At 37.0% G+C, this 9,406-nt stretch overlaps 1 protein-coding gene and 1 long non-coding RNA gene across 2 annotated transcripts; both read left to right on the top strand.

The window, feature by feature from the left end:
• The first annotated feature begins 292 nt into the window (after positions 1-292).
• Positions 293-3,950, top strand: LOC127160890 (uncharacterized). Its single transcript, XM_051103535.1, has 4 exons — positions 293-607; positions 1,486-2,067; positions 2,259-2,402; positions 3,212-3,950. Exons 1-4 carry the CDS (start codon positions 305-307, stop codon positions 3,332-3,334), a joined length of 1,152 nt encoding a protein of 383 aa, XP_050959492.1. The 5' UTR covers positions 293-304; the 3' UTR covers positions 3,335-3,950.
• A 1,455-nt stretch (positions 3,951-5,405) lies between these two features.
• On the top strand, positions 5,406-6,248 carry LOC127160893 (uncharacterized). Its single transcript, XR_007826880.1, has 4 exons — positions 5,406-5,437; positions 5,562-5,600; positions 5,694-5,799; positions 5,980-6,248. It is a non-coding gene; the product is annotated as an uncharacterized LOC127160893 (long non-coding RNA).
• The last annotated feature ends 3,158 nt before the right edge of the window (positions 6,249-9,406 follow it).

The raw sequence follows: 9,406 nt of genomic DNA, 5'->3' as shown, positions 1-9,406 counted from the left end.
ATTCTGCAAAAAGACCTTTTCGTTAGGGACCATGGGGCTCAAAGCCGTCGAGTCGCACATGAAAGGAGGAAAGCACCAGCGGTACGTTGCAGTAGCTAGTCATAGCGGGTCCAGGTTAATCCCTGCATTGTTTGCAGCTCGACCTAACGATGTTACTAGTTCAGACGCCACCTCACAGTCGGCTATAACAAGTTTCATTTCACCGCCAGACACCCAGAAGGCAGAGGTACTGTGGGTTCTCCATAGTGTGACGAGGCACAATTCATTTAAATCTAACGAGGACATACGTGACATCTTTGCTGCCATGTTCCCCGATTCGCAGCTTGCAAAGTCATTCACCTGTGGTGAAAATAAAACTGCATATGTCGCCAAATATGGCATCGCTTCGTTCATCAAGAAGGAGCTATCGTGCAGCGTTAGTGAGAAGCCATATGTCGTCATGTTTGACGAAAGTTTGAATAAAACGACAAAAAACAAACAAATGGACCTTCATTTGCGATTCTGGACTACTGAAGATGAGACTGGTACACACTACGTCATCTCCCGCTACTATGGGTCGGTGTTCATGGGTCACTCCAGAGCCGAGGACATGTTGGGTCATTTCAATGTAAGTAACGTTACGATTGTTTGAAATCGCATACTATTATTCATACTAAGTGTGGTGTAAAATTGAGTAATGTTAGTGCGGTTTAAAGCTCATATGCTAGCGGTGTAAACACCAACACTCCCCCGGTGCTCAGTGTTCCCACTCCGGGCAGAGGACTGGTTATGTGCTCCAGTCAGGTCACAGGTCTATGGTCACTTTGACAATCTAACAGGTAACAACACATAGCTCAGAGTTTAAGGGGTATAACTGTTGGTATATGTGGTTTATAGTTTAAATATGCCGAATTGTGATTTTATGCGCTGTTGGGCAAATGTAGCTGCTAATGTAGGCTGTCACTTACTGCCATAGCAACAGTAAACATTCACTTAAGGGTTAATGAGCTGTAAATAGAGATGCAGAAACAAGCTATGTTTGTAAATACACATTAGATATGTTGTATTTTACCACAAAATACATGATTTTACCAGTTAGTAAACCTATAGAAAATAATTAATTTAATTAGTAAAATTTACCATTACATTTATAGGCCACGCACATAGAAAGACCACTGTGACCATATACTGACTTGAAAAGAGCACATATTAACCAGTACTACTGTTACAATCTGCATAAAGTATTTTAATGTCAAAGCTTACATTTTTAATGTACGAAGGCATCCTGTATCATAACTAATGTCTGTCGTTTGTAATAAAACAAATCTGAATTGAACTCACTGAACATATACCCATATAACGTTACCAATTATATAATGATTAACGTTAATTATGTTTATAATTACGTTTGTGTATGTTTGCATTTTATTGTTGTGGATTACTTGGCACATTGAATTGATCTTTTTCTTTTTTTTTTTTTTTTTTTTTTTTTTTACAAATGTGCAGGAAGGTACAAAGGAGCTGAATCTGAACAACATGCTCTCACTATCAATGGATGGGCCCGCTGTAAACTGGAAGGTTGTTGAACTCTTACAAGAGGAACACAGAGAGCAGTGTGGTGGAGCCCAACTACAAATAATTGGGAGTTGTGGCCTTCACACGATGCACAACTCGTTCAAGAACGGCTTCGCAGTGTGGCAAGTTGAGAAAGTCCTGAAAGCCCTGCACTACCTGTTTCATTGTGCACCTGCAAGGAGAGAGGACTTTATGTTAGTGACAAAGTGTAATACATTTCCTCTGCCATTTTGTGGACATCGATGGCTGGAAAACCTTCCAGCAGTGGAGAGAGCCATTGAAATTTGGCCATATATTGTCACCTATGTGGATCAGGTCAAAGCCAAGAAGCTCCCCAATCCAAGGTCATCGTCATATGACACCATCGCAGAAGCCCGGATGGATCACTTCATCTTGGCAAAGTTACACTTCTTCATGAGTGTCTCAAGAAGTTTTCAGCCATTTCTCACCAAGTACCAGACAGATGCCCCGATGATTCCCTTCCTCGGCAGAGATTTGGAGGATCTAATCAGGGTAGGCCTAATGACTACTAAAAGTATATTAATGGTTTAATCATTCAAGCACCGTCATTTACAGAGGATATGAACAATAAAACAAAGTACTGAGTTTTCAGCATGATGATGTTTGTAGAAAGTATTGTAAATACTGTAATACTTTTTCCAATTTTGATTATAATTATTATGCTTGTGCTATTCTATTTTCAGAGCCTTCTCAGACGCTTCATAAAGCGAGACGTCCAGGTTGATGTTTCCCCAGTAAAACTGGTCAAGCTTGATGTGACAGACCAAAAGCTTTGGGTCAGTCCAAAGCAAGTGGACATTGGCATGGGAGCCACAGCTGCCCTCAAGGTAATATTTATCTTAGATTACTTTATCATTGTGCTATATGCGCTACAAAGTCACTTGACTAGTGAAGTATTTATGTTGAGAAATTAAGAGATCAGATTAATTGTTTTGACATCAAGCAGTTGACCTATTAACTGGATCTGTCAAATGTAGTGTAGTGTAAGTTACACATAGGGAGAGTTTATTTGATGTTTCAGGTGATGTGACTTTTGTGCTTTTGTCAGGGAATGTCAGGCAGTCAGAGTGGTGGAAGTGAGCGTGAGGTGTTACTGTTCATGCGAGACAGCCAGAGCGCCCTGTCAAAAATTTGTCAGAACCTTCTATTGAAGTGCCCCCTGAAGTACCCCTCTGTCCGAAATATGATGTGCCTGGACCCCCAAAATATGCACAAAGAACCAGATATGTGCCTGCAAAGAATTAAGGCCCTCATCATGAAATTTGTGCAGGATAAGAAGCTGTCAGGAGGAGTCACAGCGGGTAACATCTGTAGACATATCAGAAATGTGAACAGTTAGCCTAGTGTTTATCAAAGGGAGTCTTATTTTAGATCTCAAGTTATACTAGCCTATTATTTTGCAGTTCTTTTTTTTTTTTTTTTTTTTTTTTTTTTTTTTTTTTTGGAAATACAGCCTAGTATGAGTTATAATAAATGTATGTAGGCCTAATATATGTTCTTAGACATAATAATTGAAATATAGTTGAAAATATGAGATGCATTTTCCAGAGTATAGTGAAAATAAATCTCTTGTGACAACAAAGTATAATTTTAACTAGAAAATATTACAGATGTGCTTATCTTTATCTAAATGCAGGTGATAAGATTGCCCAACAATTTCAGAAGTTCCTCTTCAGTGAGGCCAGAGGAGAGGAATTCATGGCCTTCAATGCATTGGATGGAAAATCGCGAGTTGACAGCTTCCTGCATAAGGCCATGAATGGATATGCAGAACTTTGGAGCTTTGTGGAAAAGCTGCTGCTTCTGTCCCATGGACAAGCTACTGTGGAGCGTGGGTTCTCCATAAACAAGGAGGTGGAGATGTGCAATATGAACGAAGACACTATAGTCTCACAGAGACTAATCTGCGACTATGTGAGGATGTGTGGTGGAGTGGTCAAAGTGCCTCTAACTAAAGAGCTGCTAAATGAGTGTGCATCTGCACGCAACCGGTACAGGATCTTCTTGGAAGATGAGAGGAAGAAAAAGGAACAGACAAAACAGATGAACAAGAGAAAAGAGGTTGAAGATGAGCTTGAAGAGCTACGCAAGAAAAGAAGAACAATCTCAACTGTGTTGAAACTCTAGAAAAGGATGCAGATGGCCTTGCAGAGAAGGCTGAGAATACAGCAGGGACCAAGATGGCAGAACTTATCACTAAATCTAATTCCATGAGAAAAAGATGCAAGGAAAAGAGAAGGGAGTTGGTGGACCTAGACCATGAAATTGAGAAGAGAGCAGCAGAGCTACGCCACATGTCTTGAGGAGAATTTGGGATGTTACAAAACAAAGGGTTTCTCTCATTAAAAGTCATGTAATAACATTTGTGTTTTCTAACAGTTATGTAGATTATTTGTCAACTTTTTGACTTGTGAAAGGCTGTTTTGAGGACTTTCATCATTAAGCTTATTTTCAGTATTCTATTCTATATGGTTCCTTCATACAAGGCATTGTGTTGTTTAGTGTAATCCAACTTATCTATGTTAAGTTGGCTCTGTTCTACATCACAAAGGAACAAAATAAAAAGAAAAGAAAAAGGTCTCAAAGAAAAGTATTTTTACTTTTTTTTTTTTTTTTACTTACCGAGTTTACACACTGCACATAATTGATACCAAATGGAAAACTTTCAAGTTTTGATTTCCATTGTAGGAGGCAATAAATTGAGTAGCCTATTCCAAAGAAATTATGAAATTTTTGGGTCTTAAATTATATTTGTTGAGGTCTTAAAAAGCATTAAATTTTACTTTTAAAATGGTGCAAGAACCCTGTTTTTGCATCATCAAAATGCCGTTTTGTGTCATTCAGCAGAGTTTTGCTGACAGATAAAACTGGTCATCTCAGAGAAAGAACATTTGTTCTTTTACATATATTACCAACATTGCAACAATACAAAGTGGATTGAAAATTGTTGAACCTACCCTTTAACACATTTCTAGAGACTTTAGTAAGATTGTATCAGAAAAGATTTTAGAATTTATACACAACAAAATCTCCAGTGTTAAAATCCTGGTGTTAAGGACTTTTAGAATAAAGAGTTAAACTTGTGGTGTTGAATTTGAGAAGATTAACACTAGCTAGTGTAAACAGCGCCCTCTGGCCGGTGTAAATACGCAGAGTTACCCTTATTAACACTGTTGAGTGTTATCAGTCACATCCGGGACATTTGCTCGTGTGCGCGCCTCACCCATCTGAAATATTTTTTACAGACGCCATTTTCTTTGCTCGCGATGCGGAGCATAATGAGGACGGGAAACAGCGAAATACAGCGTTTAATCTTAATTACAAAATGTGTTTTGTAATGTCATATCGTTTAATAACGATATTTATGTGCTCTATGTGGCTAAAATTTTCTCAAAGACATTTATATCCACTCGCGATGCGGAACAGACCAGAGTCCTGTGTACTCCTAAACTTTTTCTTTTTCTGAGATATTTTCTTTCACTCACGATACAGAGGAGACCAGTTGTATCAAGGAAAACACCGAAAGTAAGTGTTTTATCTAAGTTGCGATATGTATTTTGTAAGATAATATTACGTTATGACGATATTTATAACGTTATGCTGTTCGCGCCTAAACGAGCCTAAACGTTTCTCTCAGATTTGAATTGCAATGCGGAGCTGACGCAGATGAGCCGCTTTTAATAGGGAAACTTAAGGGGTAAGTGTTTTACCCTATTTAATATATGTATTTTATAACATAACATTGATTAATAGTGACATTTCTGTGTTGTGCACTCCTAAACTTTTGTTTTTCAGAGATATTTTCTTTCACTCACGATGCAGAGCAGACGGGGAAGTTGGTTTTATCAAGGAAACACCTAAAGTAAGTGTTTTACCTCATTTACATTATGTATTATATAGGATAATATTACTTTATGAAGATATTTGTAAGCTGTATGTGCCTAAACGAGCCTAAACGCTTCTCACAGATTTGAATTGTTATGCAGGGCAGACGCAGAGGTCACTTTAACAGGAAAATGTAAGAAGTACGTGTTTTACCTAATTTAAAATATGTTTTATAACATCATACGGATTTATAGCTATATTTATCTGTTGTGCACTTCTAAACGTTTTCCCAGAGAGATATTCTTTCACTCTGGAGATGATGTGCTTGAAGAGTATGAAGTCACCATTACATTAAGTGGGATGAGAAGAGCTCTGTTAGGACACATACCAGAAACAAGGGTAAGCCACAATTGCATATTTTAAAATTGTTGATTGTCATGCTTAATATTTTGATTATTAAACAATAATGATAAAAAGCCTGATCTCCTTCTAAAAAATGTATCAAATGTAAGTTTTTGGTATGCTTGCACTGCCATTTGATTTATGTGCTGTCCCATTTATGTGCATTCATTTTGGCAGGAGGAGTCCAACCTCAATGTAGAGAGAGATCAGTACGCACTTGGAATTATGACTTTGTTTCTGTTGTTAAAAGACTAATTTTCCAGTAAGACTGACTTTCTTTTTACAATATATATACATACATTTACAGTGAATTAAATGATTTTCCTTAAAAGAGTAAGTCACCCAAAAATGAAAATCGAGTCAACATTTACTTAGCCTTGGCCTTGTGTTGCTTTAATGCCAAATGCCTTTCTTTCTTTTTTGGACCACAAAAGGAGATTAAAAAAATGCCCTGAACAAAGTTATCCATATAATGTCAGCATATGTCTTCTGTAGATTATTCAAAATATTTTTTTGTTCTTCTTAAAAGACCAAAGGTCCAAAATGATGACAAATTTTTCAGTTTTGGGTAAACTATTTTGAATTGTATTTTATTGTATTGTCTAGATTTAAACTGACAGTCTGCCCCCCGAACAGTAGGTGGTAGATTATTCCAGAGTTTGGGAGCTAAATAGGAAAAGGATCTGCCACCCGCAGTTGATTTTGATATTCTGGGTATTATTGACTCTGGCCTTGAATAAAAATCTACATTAAAGACCCATCTCTTTAACCTGGCTTATATGTAATGCACTTACACATTTATTTAATTCAAATCGGTTAAAGCATTGTTAGGCTGCATTAATTAGGTCAGCCAAAACTGGGAACACGTCCCTAAACACATGATGTACTTGTTACATTGTAAGAAAGAATGGCATCTATGCTAATATTAGTCTGTTTTGTTCTTATTTCGAGGTCACTGTAGCCACCCAGATCCAGACTGAATCCAGATCAGATGGTCACTGCAGTTCCCTGGATCCAGTCCGTATCCAGTCCAGATGGTGGATCAGAACCTAGAGATGACCTCTACAGCCCTGAACATCAGCGGAGACCATGACAACTACATGAGCCCCAGAGACAGATCCCCTGCAAACACCTCGTCAACACACCCATTGGCACAAGACCTCTGCTCAATCTGACTTTGTTGCAGCCTAGATTTCGACACACTATTTCCCTGTTTAATACTGTAAAGCTGCATTGATACAATCTGCATTGTAAAAAATGGATGTAAAATTATCCTGTTTTTTATGTTTTTGTTATTTAGTTTTCTAATTTTACAGGAGCACTTTTGAAATGCTCCAAGTGGGAGTGGATATCTTGCTTGGCTGAAAACAGCAGAGAAACACATCTTGTCATGCTGAAAACAAAGCAAAGACTGTTGTTAAAGCTGATAAATGTAAGCATTATAAACCTTAAAACATTAAGAGCACATATGGACCAAATAAGAATTTGTATTTTGTGCCTTTGCATTGATTTGCCTTGACATTATGATGTTTTAGATGTTGTGAGAACATGTAAAAAAACATGTATTGAAAACACTAAATGTGTTTCAATTAAAAAAAAATAAATTAATGTAAACGTATTGTTTTGTGGGTTTATTTTTTAATATTTTCACCTGAACACTGATATTGTGTTGACCAGTTACTCCATGAGTGCTAAATTTGAACACCAACTTTGGTGTTTTCATCATCCGTTCTGGTGTTAATATTTTACATTTTAGGAGTTTATTAGTAACACTGTCTCAGTGTTAAAAATGTCAACACTTTCAAAAGTGTTAGTTTAACACTTTACTGGTGGTATCCATATATACACTGGATAAGTGTTAATTTTAACTCTGAGAGAGTTAAATTCACCCGTTAAAATTTGTAGTGTATCATATAATTTAAAACATTTGAACAGCTGTATTGTTTGCACCGTTTTTATTTTGTGTGTATGTAACTCGTATATTATTGTTTTTTTGTTTTTGTTTTTTTTTGGCCATGAAGATAGTGTTAGATTCTGACGTGGCAATAAATGTATATAATTACTGGTACTGAACACATGACTTGTATTATCTTTCAGTTGTTGTCATATGGACATTACTTCGTTCTTAGAAGATGGTCTTCCCCAGTGAGTCTGTCTGGCTGATTAAAGGATATTACATAACCTTAATTATTTAACCTTGAAAACATGCATTTCTTGTAAACCTAATTTGAAATAAATACTGTGAAAGGCGCTTACAATTATACAACTCTTAACCATTGATTTACTATTTTTAAAACTGTAGCAACCATAAGTGTAATAACCAAGTTTAAAGTGGTTGTTGTTGTTGTTGTTGTTGTTCATTCCATGGTTTTGATGCCATAGTTCTACTATAGTTTTACTGTGGTAATACCACAGTAAAACTGTGGTAACCATGACCATAGTAACCATATTTTTTTTGAAGTCATTGTAAATTTTGTAGTTACTTTGGTTTTACTGCAACATAGTTAAACCATAGTTATTGTAGAAAAACTATGGCTTATTTTGTTTCTACTATGGTTTTACTGCAAATGCTGTGGTAAAACCATGGTTAATCTTTGAAAGAGTACACATTGAATGGAATGCTTCTCATTTGTATGTCACTTTTGATAAAAGCATCTGATAAATGTAAATGTATTTGTATGTTTAATATGTTTATTGAAAATATTAATAAATTTGCAGCTGTTATTGAGAGTGGTGTGTGTTGTTTTATTATAAACCGGCGGCTTCTGCCGCGGGTGGTCCTAGAATAACGATGAGCAAAACGCCAGTGAGCGCACACGCAGAGCAGCCGGGATTTACGGCTGCATCGGCCGAACGTCGGCCGGAAGTCATTTGCGATCAAATGCCGACGTCGCGGCGACATCTTGCCGATTAGCAAACGCTCCCTGAGCGACATCGTGCCGATGGAATTTTGTAAATCGGGTCGACGTCGGCGCGACGTATGTGTGCTGTTAGGGTAAAGTATGTCACGTTCCGACCACATTTATTTTTATGACAGATTATAAATGGGCCTATTATTTTTATAGCGAATCTCTACATAAATATGTAATACTTTTTTTTAAAGTACTGTTAATCATTAATTGTTCTTTTTAACGTAAAACCTGCTATGAAACTTTAAAGAGGAAAAATGCCATACAAGTTCATATAATCCAACTTTATTAAAATGTAAATGTAACTGCATACATATAATTACACTAACAAACATACATTTGAAAAAAAAGTACACTAATATAGAGTATATTGATTATATTAGAATATTATAAAGCATTAAAAAGGCATTTGAAAACATTTCCTGAACAAAAGAAAAGAAGCTGAGACAGTCAGCAGATCACCAGCCGTCCGATGAGGCGGAGGTGGGTGAGGTGGAGAACACGACGGACGGGAGCGCAGATGAGAAGGTCAGGTAGACATCAACAGTCCAATAAATAATATATAAAAAAAATAAATCCAAGGGGAAAATCAAGCACAGAAACCATTCGGCAGGCACAAGTCGAAACCAGGCTGGCAGTCTGGGGACAGAGAATGATGCGCGGAAGGCACAGGTCTGGGCAGAGAACAAGACGGA

Source organism: Labeo rohita, unplaced genomic scaffold, assembly GCF_022985175.1.
Source record: "Labeo rohita strain BAU-BD-2019 unplaced genomic scaffold, IGBB_LRoh.1.0 scaffold_49, whole genome shotgun sequence".
In the NCBI taxonomy this organism is placed as follows: Eukaryota; Metazoa; Chordata; class Actinopteri; order Cypriniformes; family Cyprinidae; genus Labeo; species Labeo rohita.
The sequence above is the reverse complement of the archived record's forward strand: the minus strand, read 5'-3'. Positions and strand labels throughout refer to the sequence as shown.

Coding starts and splice junctions, on each gene's coding strand:
- LOC127160890 (XM_051103535.1), top strand. CDS start 305: ATGTTCCCCGATTCGCAGCTTGCAAAGTCATTCACCTGTGGTGAAAAT. Junction 608..1,485: donor ACATGTTGGGTCATTTCAAT/GTAAGTAACGTT, acceptor ACAAATGTGCAG/GAAGGTACAAAGGAGCTGAA. Junction 2,403..3,211: donor GAGCCACAGCTGCCCTCAAG/GTAATATTTATC, acceptor ATCTAAATGCAG/GTGATAAGATTGCCCAACAA.